General features: G+C 42.3%; 1 protein-coding gene across 7 annotated transcripts in view; it reads left to right on the forward strand.

Moving 5' to 3' along the window:
• The window catches only part of PLA2G4A (phospholipase A2 group IVA), a 70,110-nt gene extending 52,029 nt beyond the window's left edge, over window positions 1–18,081 (forward strand). For all 7 annotated transcript variants that reach the window (XM_039556030.1, XM_039556028.1, XM_039556026.1 and 4 more), the window contains 9 exons: window positions 922–1,036; window positions 3,365–3,502; window positions 3,845–3,937; window positions 5,291–5,362; window positions 7,065–7,316; window positions 12,273–12,457; window positions 15,300–15,495; window positions 15,696–15,853; window positions 16,658–18,081. In XM_039556030.1, coding sequence (XP_039411964.1) covers window positions 922–1,036; window positions 3,365–3,502; window positions 3,845–3,937; window positions 5,291–5,362; window positions 7,065–7,316; window positions 12,273–12,457; window positions 15,300–15,495; window positions 15,696–15,853; window positions 16,658–16,789 — 1,341 coding nt within the window. In that variant the 3' untranslated portion in view covers window positions 16,790–18,081. The remainder of the gene's footprint in view (window positions 1–921; window positions 1,037–3,364; window positions 3,503–3,844; window positions 3,938–5,290; window positions 5,363–7,064; window positions 7,317–12,272; window positions 12,458–15,299; window positions 15,496–15,695; window positions 15,854–16,657) is intronic.
• The last annotated feature ends 349 nt before the right edge of the window (window positions 18,082–18,430 follow it).

The raw sequence follows: 18,430 nt of genomic DNA on the forward strand, positions 1-18,430 counted from the left end.
GCACACAGACTTCAGAGTTCAAATGAGTCAGGTGAGCAGTAGCTGGATTTGGTCTTGTGGCAAGATTGAAATGTGTTAATAGATTTGCAGATGTGTTTTATACACTTCTATCTCTCATGAGTGTACACTGATAGTGGGTTTTATTTTAAACAATTAAAACACTGAAAAAGAGGCAGCACAGCTTTTAGTGGCAGATGTGCAGAATTCTGATGCTGAAGGGCTGTTAATGATTATGTGAGGTTGGTTAGAAGTCCCTGTTTACCAAGGGATGAAACAAATGCACAGATGTTTAGTTTAAATCAGAACCTGACACATCAGTGAAAAATGGCACTCAAGCTGGTGGTTATTTACAGATAACACATGTCAGTGCTATTGCATCATAATGACTTCAGCCTTTCTTTGATTGCAGGCTCCAGAATGTTTTCCAGGAGAGATGCAGGTGGTTAGCAAATAGAAAAGCCTCCTCATAGTGCATTTGGTGTTCTCAGTTACCTTGTGGCTGACTCTTCAGAAACAGCCCAGGTTGAAAAACGTTACCTAATTCTTCCTACGAGATATTTCCTTGCTTTCGTCTTTCAGAGTAAGAAAAGGAAAGCACTGGCTTCGTCCAGCAGAGCTGATTGCTTTTTGGCCATGCCCCTTTGGCTTGTGGAACATAAGCATATTTCCTCTTCCTGCCTCCCACTCCTTCCTTCCTTAATTGTGCAGAAAAAAGGCATCCAGGCAGATTACTTCCTTTTACCAATTCTTCTGTTTTTCATAAAAGTAACTGAGTTTGCCTACGTTTTTTCTCAAATTTCAGAGACAGGAGGAGTCTCCCAGATCTTTATACAAAATAAAAACATGTGATGTTTATTTTTTATACATCATATATATATATATATCAGCAAGCCTTTACAGGATGTCTTTCTTTCCTTGCAGAGGATGGACACCACTCTGAGCAACATGAAAGAGAAGATCAATAATTCCCAGTGTGCTCTGCCACTGTTCACCTGTCTGCACGTCAAACCAGATGTCTCAGAGCTGATGTTTGCAGGTGTGTTCCCAATCTGTGTTGAGTCACTTGTGGCAAGGAGAGAGGTGTGTGGCTGACTAAAATCCCCTTTTTTTTAATGCACCTGAGACTAATTGCATCTGACTTCTGGGAATCTGACAGAGTGATAAGAAGTTACTCAGGGATAGGTGATCACATACTCAGATAGGAGTGCCAAGCCAAAGAGGAACCTGGTGACTCCACCAGGGAAAAGATGTTTAAATTAGTGTATCAAACAGGGAAAGGAAAATGTCCTCAGTCACCTTCTCTTTCAGAGAAGGGTGAAATCAGCAATTAGTCTTGATGATCTTAGAGGTCTTTACCAACTTTAATGATTCTGTGATTAAAATTAGACAAACAAATTAGATATAATGCCTCTTTTTTACTTCTTGCCCAGTGTAAAGTGCTGTTGGTAATACAAAAATCCGTTTTTCTTGTATTTATTCCATCGGTTTTAGTCCTCTCTGGGAACTTCAGTTGAGAGTGGGTCCAGTTGTGGAAGATGCCACACAAAGATAAGGATGTGTGCATCTATATATAGTTATATACAGAACTGAAAAGGGAAGTGCCAAGGTGGTTTCTCCAGGTTTATGTCATTGTATTTCCTGAAATAGTTATTTGGAGAAGTTGCTGTCAAAGCTTTGGTTGGAAATGAAAATGAGGTTGTGAATTAGGCTAAATATTTCATGGGAAAACGTGTCTTTAACTTTGCTACTTAGGAAACTGATAACTTTTTGTTTGAAAATAGGAGTATTTTGGATTTTAGATGAACTTCTGTTTTTCAGTAAATTTTATTTGGGTTACTATTTTAAAACCAAAAGGATCTTTAGTTAATAATGTCTTTCTCTAAGCAAGATCAGAAGCACCTGAAGGCTTTACTCTGCTCTAAAAAGAGGTATTCCTTGTGCCAGTGGATCTTGGGTTTGCCTTTTGAGGCTGACATCTCTGTCATTATAGAGGGTGCTAGATCCTGAACAGAAATATTTACATTTCCTAATTTACATTGATTTTAAGGTAGAAATTTTGTTTTCCTGAGCAGGCTTTGTGATTTGAGAAATCTCCTTCAGTGCAAATGCAAGCTGGAAGTGGACTAACACAAATAAATTCTAATTCTCAGTTCAGCTTTGCTGTCACCCTGGTTCTAAATACATATCTGCCAATTCATATTTATACAGCCAAAAGGAGATATGCAATTCCTGGACTGGGTCTTCAAAGGAATTTCCTTCTGTTCCAGTGAATGTGAAGATTTGTGGGTGATTTATTTGGAAAATAGGATGTTGTGTTTGACTTAGCTCAGATAAGCATTACCCTGTGAAATGAAACTCCCAGCAGTTGTGATTAAATCTTTCCTTTTCAGGACAAGAGTTCACCTGCTCCACAGATCAGCAGGAATGTCCTGAGGGTGGATGGCATTCCATGACATGTGGGGATTTTTCAAAGTGCTCTCTTTTGCCTTTCTTTTTCAGAATTACTTCTGATTTGTTTAGAGTCAAATCAATCCCTGCTAAAGATAGGGAAGATGAAATAGATGAATGAGTGAAATGCTAAAAAGAGAAGTTATGTTTTGCTTGTTATTTGCTCCCTTTTTGAACTGAATTCTCTGATGGAAGCAGCTCCACTGGTATCAAAGTGTTTCCAAGTCAGCTAAGATCCATTTTCAAAGGCCTACATCAGTAGAATGTAAATAACTTCTGAAATTTTCTGCTCCGATCAGAAAATGCATTTGAACATTTTATTCTGAATTTTTCTTGAGCTCTCTGTTCAATAAAATGGACTTTTAAAAGATATCTTTAGCAATGTTTGAATTGATTATCAGCTGCCTCTCAGCTTTGCCTTTTGATATTGGATTTCCCCAGAAACTTTAGGTTTGGGTAGAATCCAAATAGCTCTCCTAGAATATTTCACAACCCTTGGGATATTCAGTGATTGTTGTGCCACCTCTGTCACTGTTCTCCATATTTTTGGTGGAATTGCAGTGAAGGAAAAGCAGCTTGGAGCTTAGACCCACATGTGGCAGGGAATCATGTTGAAGCAGGGGATGAAAAGCAGATGTCATTGTGTGTTCCTCATTTGTGATCTCTCCTTTTATACCTCTGGTTTTCCAACCTCATTCTTTTTACCAAAGTTTATGGTGATAAGAGAGAATGAGGATTCTTTCCCTGCTGAGATATCACTGACTTTGATTTGATATTCCTGATGGTTATTTGGCTTCCCATTTCACTAAAATGTCTTTGCTTGGAGAAAGGTTTCATTCATTTCTGTGTTTTCCTCCTCTGTTTCTATTCAGGGTGAGATTTCTGACTGAGCACAATTTTGTTTCTGACTTTGCAGACTGGGTGGAATTCAGTCCATATGAGATTGGAATGGCCAAGTATGGCACTTTCATGTCTCCTGATTTGTTTGGAAGCAAGTTTTTTATGGGCACAGTGGTGAAGAAATATAACGAAAATCCCTTGCATTTCCTGATGGGTGAGTATGTGACAGGAAGAGGCTTGAAAATAAAAGCAATTTCAGTAGTTCATGGACTTCTAAATTCAGTCACAGAAAGTGTAAGACAAGAAGTGGAGCTCTCAGTCTGCTGGAAGACATTCATTTGAAAGATTTCAGAGATATGGATACACACTGTTTATTTGTTTCTTATTTCCATGGTTTTTCGTTCTGATTTGGACATCTGAGCTTATGACTTGGCCCACTCCAAACTCAGAGGTGTATTCAGAGAGCAACCAACTGCTTAAATAGTGCTTTTTAAGATATGTGGGGTTTATTTTCCTTCTGCCAAGCACCATTCATTGTGTATTTTTCCTCTTTCAGGTGTCTGGGGCAGTGCATTTTCAATATTATTTAACAGAGTCCTTGGTGTCTCCAATTCTCAGAATAGAGGGCCCACCATGGAAGAAGAATTAGGTAATTTTAGTAAATAATTCCTCTATGCAGAGCAATTACTAGCAAGATTCTCCCTCTGTGGAAGGGTGGCACCACTGGTGGTCATTTAAGAATGTGGAATCAATTACCTTTAATTGCTGGCACTGCTGGATGCTGCTGAGGTGGAGAAAGAGCATTGGGAATGTTCTTTCTTGCACTTTTGCTTCTGATCAGTCAGAGCTGCTGACAGTCACATGCATACATCCAGCTCTTTTCTGGAAGGTAATAGAATCCTCTCTCTATGTTGTTATGCTGATTGTTGGAGAGCAGAAGCTGACAAACATTTGATAGTTACTTGTGTCATCTCTTGACACTGGGCCGTGTTATTGAAGGGATTAGCAAATGCACCTAAACTCTCATCTCTGGGTTGTTAGATTGCTCCATTCTAATCACAGCCTGTTGGTATCTGATCCTTTGGAAATTGAATGGTTTTGGTTTCACTCTTGGCACACAAGTGGCAAGATGACTGTAAAGAGTTGTGGCTTGGTTTGGATGGACTTACCGAGTTTATCTGAGAATGTAGTTAATGATGAAAGGTTTTTTACACTTTTGTTTCCTATTCAGAAGGCAGCATCACAGGGGAAGATCTGACCAATAAATAAATTGTCCTAGACAGCCAGATCTTTCTGAAGAGCAAGAAGAGAAAATGTAGATTGAGATAGTTTTTAAATAATAACCTCTGTCTGCCTCTGCCTCCTAATGGATGGAATTCAGCTGTTTGATAATCTCTTACTTATGGATGAAAATGAGACCTTCAGGTTCCTATTTCTGAGGCCCCTCAGGACTGTTAACGCCTCCTCATAGAGGATCCCTGTCAATAAATGTGATCATGGAAAAGTCTGCTTTTGAAACATAGTGAGAGGCAGAATGTTATCTGTCATCTGTGACTCATTTCACATATCATTTAAAAACTATTCTTTGAAGCGGGTTCAGATGTGAAAATATTCATGTGGCTTGAACCACAGTCTGGAGCAGAGCTGGAGTTGTCCCAGTGGCACCTTGGCACCACAGTAACATTTCTGTAGGAGTTGTTGAGAGGACAGAAGCAAAACATCTAAATTTTAATGAAGGTGAATAAAGTGTGTCAGGCATGTGGTGCAGGGAGGAGTGGGAGGTACTGCTTCAGGGTTACATTTTCTTTTCCAGCCCAAAAATTTCGGGCTAAAGCCAATACCTGCTGCTCACATTCTAATGTCCACAGCAGAGCCACTCTCTTCAGCTGTATTTTCTATTATAAAGACTGTGAGAACTTTATGACTCAGATTGTTTTGAAATTCTTAAGTGTTCTGCCAGTTAAACCCCATCAGTTTAAACGAGTTTCTATTTCTTTCACAGAAAATATTAGGCTAAAGCACCTTGTAAGCAACGACAGCTCAGACAGTGAAGATGAATCACAGCATCCAAAAGGTAAGGAAATGCTCAGATTTCATTTCATAATTTCCTTTTTCCATCAGCTTTTGTGTGGCTCAGCAAAACAGAGAACAAGAGACCCCAGGAGGTTCTGGGCTTGACTTCATGTCTCCTGCTCAAGCTGATCATCAGCTCTCACACATCTGGAATTCCACATACACCCAAAAATGTAGTTTGCTGGGCCAGAGCTCTCCAGAAGTCTGTTTCCAGCAAGCTGCTGAGCTCAGAAGCACCTTGGAATTGCTGCCAGTCCCCCAAACCAACACTACCCATTGTTTTCAAGGGTTTCCTGATCAAATACTTTCCTGATAATGGTTTAATGTGTTTCAGGCATTCACAGGTGTCTTCTAGCACCTTTACAAATGACATCTGATACAGGAAGTTCTTTGTGTTTGGCACGGTGTTTATAACAATGCCCAAATCCAGGTTCCCTGAAGAGGCACAACCACAAAGGGAATCTTGGGCAGTGGGAAGGAAAGATCCTACTGACAATTATCTCTAAGTACCTAAAGCACCTGGATATTTCTGCGGTGTTAGTCAGCTTTCTGTACTTCATGATATTTTGGGGACAAGAGTGATTTTCACCTGCAAAAACCTGGTTTTATTTTTAACAAGTGGAGCAAAGATGGGGATGCAGCTGTTTGTCATTTCAGGATCTACAGAAGAAAAGAAAATCCTCTATGGTGAGACAGGGAGTTATGTCACTAACTCAGCTCAGTGATTGCTTCTTCAACTCCCCTTATCGTAGGTGGTACCACGTTTTGTGTTTATGTGTGGATTTCCTGTTTGAACACTACAGCCAGCACCAAACACATTTCTCTCCTAGTTTGTAGCCATAGTGAACAACCAACAAATCTGGGATTGTAAACACTTGGAAATCCCTCTCGCTTCCATAGAGTGCTATTGGACAGGTGTTGGATTTCTTTGATGCTTGTTTTCTTGCTACTTATATAAAACTCAGTTCCTTTAAAGCCTGGGTTAAAGAGGCAAGTTTTAAAGCTGGATTTAAAGTATCAAGCTTGAGCCTGAACTATTTTCTTATCCAAAACACCCCAAAAAAAGTCAAGTTTTGACAGGTGAATGAATGCAGGGTGGTACCTGTTCAGGTCATTTTTACTGCGAGCTCCAACTGCAGACATCTAAGTCTGGATCTTTGATTGTACTCTTTAGTTAATTAAAGCCAGATATTAATTGTAGATTACAGTTTACTGTAAAGATCTTTTCAGGTATTTTAGCATTCCCATGCTATAGCATTATCCTTTATGCAAACTAACTGCTTTCCTGAGGAAAGCTGGGTTTCTAAGAGGCAGGAAAGATGGAGAAGGCTGTCAATGCACATCCAAATGAATTCATGTCTACATCAAGTATGGTTCTTACCAGCTCAGGTCTGTCCCTGAGCCCAGCAGAGCTTACAGAGAAAGCCCTCAGACTAATTAAGTCTTCCTCAGGTCATCTAAGACATTCCCAGTCTGTTTTCCTGATATCCACACTATTGTGGTGCAGATTGAAGGTTTCACTGGCTGATGGATTCTCTGCGCTCCTCTGAAATGATGGCAGCAAAGCTCCATCATCCCGCCCCTGGCTTGTTGAAAGAAGTGTTTTATTTTCGTAGGTCCTTTATTTTGTAGCCCCTGAAATTCTGGCATTACACTTGCTATGTTTCAATATCACTGCTGGGTGCTTTCATTTTTGTGTGCAGGCACTGAGAGCGCTGAGGCAAAGCAGGAGAGCCAGGAGAGGCTGCAGGAGAGCAGCCAGGAGAGCTGGGTGCAGCGCATGCTGATGGCCCTGGTGGGGGACAGCGCCCTGTTCAACACGCGCGAGGGCCGCGCTGGCAAGGTGCACAACTTCATGCTGGGGCTGAACCTCAACAGCTGCTACCCCCTGTCCCCGCTGGCAGAGCTGCTCACCCAGGAGTCCCTGGAGGAGGAGGAGCCGGCAGCAGTGGCAGGTCAGTTCCCAGAATGCTGGCATGGTGTGTGTTTATTAATGAAGCCAGAGGCAGCGACTTCCCAGCGTGGTAACATCACACCAGGAGGGTCACAGCAGCACCGCTGGGGAGTGTCCAGCAACAGAGCTTGTGAGGGATCTGGGAGGATCAAAGGGCACCACACGGTGACTTCTGTCTGCTCCCTGCCCTGTCCCCTGGTACAGGCTGTGGCACAGCCACTGGATGGACAGTGGTCCTTGGTTTGGCAGAGGGGATCAAACTTCTTTTGTGTGTGGTACCCTTTGTTACATCCACTTTCTCACTCTCTTGGCCTTCTCTAAAGGGTGTCTCTAAAGGGTGTTGTTCCTTGGCTCTTACTGATGCTAAGGTGGAAATGAAACCATTCCTTGTTCTCCTGCAGGGCTTCCCTGTTGCAAAACCTTTGTAGCTCATCTGCTGTCTTTGTCTTTTGAAAAACCCCTGGAGGCAATTCACTTCTTCACTTGTAGGATCACAGAATCCATGAATGTTGGAAGAAACCCACAGGGATCATCCAGTCCAACCCCTGTCCCTGCACAGACACCCCAACAATCCCACCCTGTGCATCCCTGGGAGCGGTGTCCAAACGCTCCTGGAGCTCTGGCAGCCTCGGGGCCGTGCCCATTCCCTGGGGAGCCTGGGCAGTGCCCCAGCACCCTCTGGGGGAAGAACCTTTCCCTGATCTCCAGCCTGACCCTCCCTGACCCAGCTCATAGATTCTTACTTTGCTGACACCGTGTTCTTCCCATGTGGATGCACCTGACAAGCCACTCCCATTCCAGGATGATAAGAATTTCAAAAAAATACGAATTTGCAAAAGAAGTTCAAAGTCTTCCCCCACTCCATGAGGGATGTGGTGTGTGGGACAGGAGCTGTGAAGAATAATTGTGTTTGATTAGGGTTTTGAAGCCTTTGCCATGGACAGTGTTCACTGCAATCTGCCCAGTGAAAGGCAATTAATTTCTTGGTGTTCTTCTGGCACTGGAAGTGTCCAAAGCCAGGCTGGACAGGGCTTAGAGCAACTTGGGCTAGTGGAAGGTGTCCCTGCCCATGGCAGGGGGGTGGCACTGGGTGATCTTCCAACCCAACCCATTCCATGATTCTATGATCCATCAAGACAAGAACAACTCCACCTCTCTGAAGGGGGTGTTCTTCCATGCTCTTCCTCCCAGCACAGCCCTACCAACCATCCCTTGGTGACAGCAACAGTCCCCTCAGCCCTCATTTCCTATTAGAGGAAGGAGATTGTCCCAACTGCTCATTAAGCAACAGTCATTTAAAAGCTTAAGAAGCAGCCGTGCTCTAATGTGTATTTGTGAATGCAACAAATCCCATGCAGGGCTTGAAGAGTAATTTCCATCTGGACTCCACTTTCTAAATATTTCTGTCATCTCAGAGGTGTTTACAACTGGGTAGTCTTAATATTTATAGTACTTGGAAAAGAGGCAGGAAAGTGGGTAGGAAATTTATAGTTGGAAAAAATGACAGTTGATGAGAATTTTGCATAATTAAGGCACGTGGATAGTCTTCAGAATCAACTATCAGCTTCCTGGGATTTGATTTCAGTGGAAATAAAATGCTGGTTTGACGGAACTCTACACCTCTGACACAATTACTTTGGAGTGCCTGAAACTTCTTTGGGTTAAAATGGGAAAAGTTTGGCATGACTGCAGTTTTTTGCTGTTACCTGAAGCCCACACTCATAAACTTGCAGTAACAACTCAGATCTGACAGCTGCAAGTGGTTGCAATATTATAGTCAAGAATAGTTAAAAACCCCTTGAAATGTCAGCAGTTAATATAAAATGTGATCATTCAGCAGTGTGATGAGTGTAAACACATTTTAATGCTGTGAATTTTCCTAATATATGGAGGAGCCCAGAGGTGCAGACAGAAGGGAGACTTTGGTGTAAAATTTAAATCCTTAGATTATCATGGCACTGGATGCATTTAAGCTGTGCATATTTATTCCTAGCACTGGCAGTTTACCTGTCAGCTTGAGTGCACAGAGAAGTCTGTATTGCTTTAAGACTTACTCTCCTTTATTGCCAGACACTCCAAAGGAGAAATAAGTGAATAAAAAAGGATATCAATAATACTTCCATCTCCAGTTGTCCCAAGCCCTCTGCAGAGGATGAACTGTGGCTGACCTAAGGCAGTCTTACAGTCATTACTGAGGATTGAATTTAGGGTCTGCAGTGCCTGCAGCAGAGATCCCAGCTGCTTGGTCTGGAAATAAAACCCTTGGCTTTGCTTTTCCACAGACTCTATTTGTGGAAATAATGCTGAGCATTTTCTTATTTCGTCAGGAATGATTTCATTGTGAACTCAGAGTTTTTCTGTTTCTTTTCTGATGTTACAACACACCAGAATGACTTGAGAAAATGCCAACTGCATAACAATGGGGGAAAATAACCCCTAATCTCTGCTTCCTTACTTCAGTATTTATGGAAACTGTTGCAGTAGATGGACGTCAGTAGCAAATGCCCTTCTCATCTCCCCTCCTTCCACTGGAGCTGCCATCTGTGGCAGATTTGGTCTCTAGGACATGCCCTCTTTATGATTTCCAAACAAATATCAGTCTGTGTATCCCATTGCTGGGAAGCTGAGAGGGCTGGGCTGACTGAACATGGAACTGGCCTGGTAAACACAGACCCACAGAGTTGTTAAGGCTGGAAAAGACCTTTAAGATCATCAAGTCTAACCATCAACCCAGCACCACCACTAAACCCTGTCCTCAAGTGCCACATCCTCACATTTTGTCCCAATTTGCTGTTTGATGGACTGGAAGGTGCTGGTAATAGGGATGCATCTTTCCAAAAAGGCTGAAAATTCATGTGAACCCATTTATATGGTTGTTATAAATTTATTGACCACATTAAGATGTTTTCTCCTTTAAAATATAGTAAGATTATTTTGATGAATTTGGTTTTAGAGTCACGAGGGCTGTAAGCAATAGGATCAGTCTCGTTCCTCAGTGTTGGGAGGGAGTTTGTGTGGCAGAAATACACTCCCATCACAAACACTGTTACAGCTGATGCTGTCCTTGGTTAAAGGATCTTTCAAATTCTATTTTTGTAACATAAGAAAAGATGAAACTTGAACAAAAATATTTTTGCAATTCTTTAGAGGTTCTAGTGAGAACAAGGGTTAAATTATATTTGACATGTTATCTTTAAACAAGAAGGGGAAAACCAAATTGGTCTACTTGTGCTAAAGGGAACTGTAGTCAGTGTGGGTTTTTTACCAGTTTTTTTTTAATTGTGATGAATTTCATAAATACCAATATATTTTCACTGATTTATGCTAACTCATGATTATGAAATATATCTGGTTCTAAAATAGGTTTATAAACACACTTAGCCCTTTAGCAATAGGCAATGATTTAAAAGTGTTCTCTCCTTTAGAAATCAAAGCAAATAGTGGGAAAATAGTGCCTCATTACTTAGAAAAGGGTCCTCTAATAAATAACAACAGAAATAAAAAGTGAAATCATCTGTTTTAAGATTTTGTTTGGTGCTCACAACGTGCTGCTTCTGAAATGACAGGGACAAAAGTTAGAATTATTTTTGATGGATTTTCTTTGCTTCAAAAATACCCTTTTTTTTTCAGATTACTACCATTGTCAATAAGTAGATGCCAGGAAATTCAATTATAGCAGGAATAATTACTTCTCTATCCAGCATTCCTTACATTACACTGCCCTCTACAGATACGAGCATTAGATTATTGTTAAAAAGCAAAACCACGCACTGGAAATATTTGTAAGGTCTAGAACAAGAAAAGATTGTCAGGGGAAAAGTTTTAAGTACAGCAAGGATAGTTTAGTAGTGTCCAGAGACTTTCATTTTCTAGTATCCAGAGACCTGGATAAGTGTGAAGACACCCAGGAGAAATGGATTGGTTTTTCCTGAGCTGCACCTGAGGGAATGTTGGGGTTAGAGAGAAACATCATCAGGTTGGGCTTAGAGAGAAAACTGGTGGGACCACACTGGGACAGCACCAGCAGTGAGTGGCTGACAGGGAATTCTGTCCAGTGCCTAAATTATGGATATGGGTCACTATTTCTCTTTGTTTCTAGTGGAGTGGTGAGTGTGAGGTCGTCAGGTCTGGTGCAGATTGGAAAACAAGACCTGATGGTCCCAAATTAATGAGCAGAAGTAGACACAGACAAGTGTCACAGGAGGGCAGATCCACATCAAGGCTTTTTGGGCAAGTTTGGGAGAGCTGGGAAGGACTGGGAGAGTGGGGTTGGGAGGGAACCTGGGGGAATAGGTTTGGGCAGGGGTTGTAGGACACTGAAGGGATTACAGAGTATTGGAAGATCTCTGGGGATCACCAAGTTCAGCCCTCTGCCCAGAGCAGGTGACACATCCAGGGGGTTTGGGATGGCTCCAGAGAGGGAGGCTCCAGGCCCTCCCTGGGCAGCTGTTCCAGGGCTCTGCACCCTCCAAGGAACACAAGTTCTTCCTCGTGTTGAGGTGGAACTTGTTGTGTTTTAGTTTATGGCCATTGCTCCTCATCCTGTCTCTGGCACCACTGAGCAGTCTGGGACCATCCTCTGACACCCCCAGCTGTCTCTTAACATCCCATAAACTTTTTCCTTTGTGCTTGAATTGTTTGGGATGATGGAGTGAAAGTGGGAGGGCTGGGATCAAACCTGGGCTTTTGTCCCCTTTGGTTTTGCCTGAAGACCTCTGGGTCTGCCTTGTGCACTTGGCCTCCTGAGGGCTCTTCCAGATCTGGCTTTTCACCTCATTCTCCAGTTTTTAAGAGTTTTAGTTACACTTGAGTTCATGGTGTGTTTAACTGGGATACACTATGCAGTTCAAATTGCATGCTCTCTCCAGAACCTAGGGAGACACTGAAAAGCCCTTCAGAACCTCAGTTCTTAACTCAGCTGTCCCTGCTTGGCTCAGTTTTCCCATGTTCCTTGCAGATCCTGATGAGTTTGAGAGGATCTATGAGCCCCTGGATGTGAAGAGCAAGAAGATCCACATCGTGGACAGTGGGCTGACCTTTAACCTGCCCTACCCGCTCATCCTAAGGCCCCAGAGAGGTGTGGATCTCATCATCTCCTTTGATTTCTCAGCCAGGCCAAGTGATTCCAGCCCTCCTTTCAAAGTAAGTGACACAGGCCCTTCTCTTCCTGGGTTCAGGAGTTTAAGGTGACTCAGTTCTATTCCACATGGTCCCAGAAGGCCTTGGTGCTGTTGTATCTACAGCTTTGGAATATTTCTTTCGACGTCAAGGCAGAATATTCCCCTGTGCCTCAGTTCCTGTTTACATGCCTTCCATGAGGCAACTGGCACAGAGAGGGATAATGAAATTCCTTTGAAGTAGGAGGTCAGTTGTTTTTATGGAAGTTTTGCTTTGGCACTGATTGCAGAGTTTTATTTTCTGTCAGAATTAAACAATTAAGTCATTTTCCCTGCCGTACTCTCCCTCTGCCCAGCTGCTCTTCTTTGTGTGCTGTGATGTAAATGGATGGTTTCATGTCATCATCTTGCAGAAGTGCATCATCTCAGGATTGCTAAATAAATAACCTTTTGGAAGCAGGGCTAACTTTTCATTTACATCTCACCAGGATAATCCCAGCACTGGTTTAAATGGGACTCAAATCCATCCAGGCCAGAGCAAAACAGCAACCGGAAAACAGGGATTAAGTGTTTTCCGCAGCAGGTGTGGAAAGCACAGCTGTCAGTCTGTACATCCTGCACATCCATACAGCTTCAGCTGATCCCAAAGCCTTTACATGGATCATTTTGGTAACTGCTACCAAAAAGTAGTGCTTCAGAGACTATTGTGAGGTTCTTTGTGCTGTGGTTTAGTGGGCATGGTGGGATTTGGTCAATCTGTGTGATTTTGGAGGTTTTTTCCAACATTAATGATTCTACCATCCTCAAGAAAGAGGCATTATTTATTTCAAACCCAAATGAATTTTTAAAATAATTTTTAAAAGAATTCAGAAAGCATTCCTGTTTGAGAAACAGCTGGCATTCCTTGTTGCTTTACAGACAAGTTTCAGTTAGAACAGAGAATACTTCTCCTTCAGCTGCTATGGAGTGACAAAACCCCCAAACAACATTAGAATATAACAGCAGTAGCAAAATGAGCTTGAGACCAGTGCTGCCAACTGCAAAGACAAATTTCAGGAGAATATAAAGGAGACATTCCTGTAATCTGTAGGTCTTTTGGGGCTACTGGGGAGAATAGAGCAGTGAGGAGACTTCCTAGTGCTTGAGATCTTTTGTTTTTCCTTAAATTACTGAATCCCAGAGTCTGTTTCTTCCTTTAATATTGTATTTGCATAAGAATATAGCTCCTTTTTTTGTCGTGAATGTTTGTCCCAGCAGCTAAATTTGCTGACAAAGCACTGCCATTGCCTCTGAAACATCCTTTTCCTCCCTTTCTTAACATTCCACATGTGGCGTCCGTGCAAAAGGCTGTGTATGGTCACCCCTGCTACTCTTAGCATTCTGTCTTTGTCAGCTGCAATTTTCTGGGTTGTTTCAGGGAACATGGAGAGGTTAATTACCACTCAAGTGGCATGCTGAAGGTTTTCCTCTAAACTGTCATTTTCAAAAGGCAAAATATCCCTTGACACAATAAAAAATGGTGGGAAAATTAGATGGTGCCTCAGGTTTTCCAGAAGGCTCTGTTGAAGGGAATGGTCCATTGTTTCTGAGGCACAAATAGGTGTGTGCTGAGGCAGACATTGGTGTGTTCCTGAGGTAGAGGACAGGAACAGGAACCAGTTCTGTCCCACTGGTGCATTGCAAAGAGCAAATGGCACTTCAGGAGTGGGCTTGTATCTATGGTAGCACTCTAGTATTTTACTCCCGTGGGGAAATCAGCCAGCTGAACTCAATGACTCGAGCCTTGGTTTATCACTTTACACCCACTATCTCTTAATCTCTTGCGTATCCAAAACAGCCGCCCAAGGAAGGGTCCTATTTCATTGAAAACCAAGATTAAAGATGTTGACCTTCCCTCTCCTCCCTCTCACACACCCTCATTACATGCTTTTGAGTCATTATTTACAAATTATCTTGTTTACTGAGTTGTCATGAGGGAAAAGAAGCCTGTTTTCCAGATTTCTTCACTCGGTGTGCTTTGAGAGGCTGCTGTGTGCAGGGATCGACTCTGAGTACAACAATGCATGGCCCGGTGTTTAGGAACTCTCATGGTTTCCACAGCACTGGTACTCCTTTGCAAAGTAAAATTATGGATGGCTTTTCCCTCACTGTCAGCTCTGTAAATTCACCCCCAGGTTTCTGGGGCAGATCAGATTCCTTCCTGTGACTCATGGCAGGTGGTGGAGCATGGGCAGGGTGAGTGAGGTGCTCAGTTTGTCCTGCTGGGTCATCCGTGCTGAGATGGGCTTGATTAGTCCTGGGAACCACAGGGTGGTTTGGGCTGGAAGGGACATTAACCTCATCCCACCCCTGCCATGGGCAGAGACACCTTCCACTAGCCAAGGTTGCTCCAAGTCCCATCCATCCTGGCCTTGGACACTTCCAGGGATCCAGGGGCAGCCACAGCTTCTCTGGGCACCCTGTGCCAGGGCCTCCCCACCCTCACAGAGAAGGATTTCTTCCCAACAGCCCATCTAACCCTGCCCTCTGGCAGTGGGAACTGGCAGTGTCACTCCATCCCTTGTAAATTGTCTCTCTCCATCTTTCCCTGTCAGCTCCTTCAGGCACTGCAAGGCCACAATTAGATCACCCCAAAGCTTCTCTTCTCCAGGCTGAACAATCCCAACTCTCCTAGTCTTTCCTCCCAGCAGAGCTGCTCCATCCCTCTGATCATCTTGGTGCCTCCTCTGGACTCCTTCCATGTCCTTCCTGTGTTGGAGATTTAAAAATTTATGGGTTGCTTTAACCACCCCACATGATCCCTGTCTCTGCAAACCTCACTTTGCAGTGGAGGCTTTTATGCACCTGAGTCTTTCTCCTCTTTCCAGGAAATCCTGCTGGCTGAAAAATGGGCCAAAATGAACAAGCTTCCTTTCCCCAAGATAGACCCCAACGTGTTTGACCGGGAGGGCATGAAGGAGTGCTATGTGTTCAAACCAAAGGACACCTCCTCGGAGAAGGACTGTCCAACCATCATCCACTTTGTGCTGGCCAACATCGACTTCAGGAAGTACAAAGCTCCAGGTGAGCTCACAATTCCTGATGCTGAATCCACCTGTTCCTTTGGAATCACTTTGTGGTTATGTACTAAGAATGTTTTGTCTCTGAAACAACTCTTGAACTCTATCTGCCATCCTTAGGGAATTCGAAGGAGCCGTTAAAAATAAAGTAATAAATCCTCAGGCCTAATGTTTAGATGGAATTTCTGTATTTGTCCTGTGCAGGCGTTCCCAGAGAAACACAGGAAGAGAAGGATTTTGCAGACTTTGATATTTTTGATGATCCAGATACACCTTTCTCCACCTTCAACTTCCAGTATCCCAACGAGGCTTTCAAGAGGCTCCATGACCTCATGGAGTTCAACACCCTCAATAACATGGATGTAAGTATGGGGGTTAAAGGGGCTGGACTGTTAAAGGGGGAAGTGGGTGATGTGAGTAAAGCCCTAAATCTGCCCTACAGAAGGTGCAGGGCTTTGCCTCAGTGTTTGATTTTCTCATTCGGTTCTTGCCTTGGTTTTGCCATTTTACCATCACAAGCCATTCAGGGTAACTGAGCAAAGGGGGCTGTGGAGGATATAAACATGATGTGCAGGATTTTATACTCGGGTTTTTTTGTGTAATTGGGCAAAAAGGACACTGGAAATTTTCTCTGAAGGAAATTTCTTTATCAGCTAACTCAGTAATAATTATTTGTAATTGATAGTTGGCATAGCATGACATCATGATCCCAACATCTGACAAGTGTAATGATCATCCCAGATAAAGATATGGGGGTTTTAATCAATATAATGAAGAAAACTTGTTACATCAGCACAAAGGAAATAAAAGTGAAGATTTAATCTTTCTCAATATAGTAATTACTTTCTACATCCTTGAAATACGGATTTTCTCAATGTTTGGATTTACCCTTCTCAGTTTCACTGAGGCTGTTTAAATACTGTATATTTTTGTGTGACTTCTTTGGTGTTGGTGGCCTCCCTCATATTTTTACTAACCACATTAAAATCAGTGTTTTAAACACTCAAGAAATACTATTTGTAATAAAACTCATCGATCCCTTTGTTCAGTGATGGAGCAGGGCTAAAAGTGGGAACAGCAGCTTTTAACAACAGAAGGGGCTGTTTGTGTCTGTTTCAAAGTGGTTCAGATGTGAGTTTTTCTGCTGGCTGTGTTGCTCCCTGCAGGTGATCAGGGAGGCGATGATGGAGAGCATCGAGTACAGGAAGCAGAACCCCTCACGCTGCTCCGTGTCCCTCAGCAGTGTGGAGGCCAGGAGGTTCTTCAACAAGAGCAACCTCAACAACAACCACACGTAGAGGCTGTGCCCTCCCAGAAACTGCTCCTGCCTTTGGAACTGGAGTCAAAAGGACCTCAGTGGAGCATCCCTGCTCCTCACAGGGCTGTGCAACACTCCTGAACATGTCTTCTTGTGAGCGTTCACGTTCCAATAGCATTTTGTACTGCTTTTTTAAAAACTAAAAACATTTCAGTAGGCTGAGGTCCTCATTTTTAAAACTCTGGAATTAGTTGGAGATCATTGGGTTCAGTGTCTTTTTGTTTTCTTATAAAATTGTGAACACTGGTTTCCTTTGGGGGGTAATTGATTTTTAATTGATGTAAATTGGGCATGGCTTGAAGGGTATGATGGAATTAGAAAAAAGAAATTGAAATCCACTTTACTGCTGTTTGAGAACGTCTGTACCACTCAGCAAAAAACTAAACCTCTGATATCTTCTTTTTCTTATTTAATCCTCAAAATTACATTGCTTGAACTCTTGACCTACTGGCAACCATGTATTAAATTATTTGTCAGTTTGTGTACTTCTGATCAGAATGTTTCTTCATAAATTGACAGTGATTTTGCATTTGAGCATGATCAAAACAACACATTTCTGCAAAGGGACAGTGGCAACGTTTACTGGGGATTGGTAAAACGTGCCCAGGTGAGAATGTGAAGCCTTAAGGGCTATTTTAAAAATATATTCTTAGTACTTCGAATAATGAAAGACTGTGCATAGACAGAGATTATTTTACTGCCATCTCAACCAGTATTGCTGTAACTCTGCAAACACACAGAAAATGCAGCTGCACCTCTGAAAACTTTAATTGCTAAAATCAGTAAATCCCTGGGAAGGGAAATAATTACAATGCATTTCTTTTAACAGCCACTGCACCAAAGAATGATGGAATGCTTGGGGGTGGAAGGGACCTTAAAGTTGATCTCATTCCCTCCCACTAGCCCAGGTTGGTCCAAGTCTACATGCAAAGTTCTCTGGTTAAATAACATTTCCTTTATTGATCAATAGGTTTTATTTCTGTTTGAGTTAGTGCATGTTTAAAATCAAGAGAGAAAATAAAAGTAACTTATCTTAGTGCTGGATAATTTAAACATTTTCCATTAATTCTGGAATACAGAAAGGAACTGGTACCATTATATTATTGTAATATTTTCTTTTAAATGTTGTATTTCCTTTCAGTAATGTAATATTTGTATTTTTTATTTTATAATATGTACCTACTCTGTTTCATGGAAGAGTTTTATCATGCTTTATACAGTTTATATTATCATAGTGTTACCAGATGATAAAAAATAAAACTATATTTGGCAGCTGCTGTTTTCAGACAGTTTTATTTTGATAATTTATGGGCCATTTTCAGGTTTTTTGTGAAGGGATGTGGCGCAGCTGGATGGTGTGAGGCAGCTCACAAGACTGACAGTGCACAGGATGGGTCTTTGCTGCCTTTAATCTTGGATTCCTTATAAAGCAGGGAAGTTCCTTAGACATTACTAAAGGTAATGTGGAAGGAGAATAATAATGCAGGGAGAACGCTCTTCTGACACACAGTGTGACACCAGCCACAGAGAGTTTTCCCATACCTTGAAATGTAATCCTTTGTTTCTCATTTTCCCCTCCCTTTAATCCTGGTTATTCTGCTTTGTGTGCACAGTACTTTTT

Source organism: Corvus cornix, chromosome 8 (assembly GCF_000738735.6).
Source record: "Corvus cornix cornix isolate S_Up_H32 chromosome 8, ASM73873v5, whole genome shotgun sequence".
Lineage (NCBI taxonomy): Eukaryota > Metazoa > Chordata > Aves > Passeriformes > Corvidae > Corvus > Corvus cornix.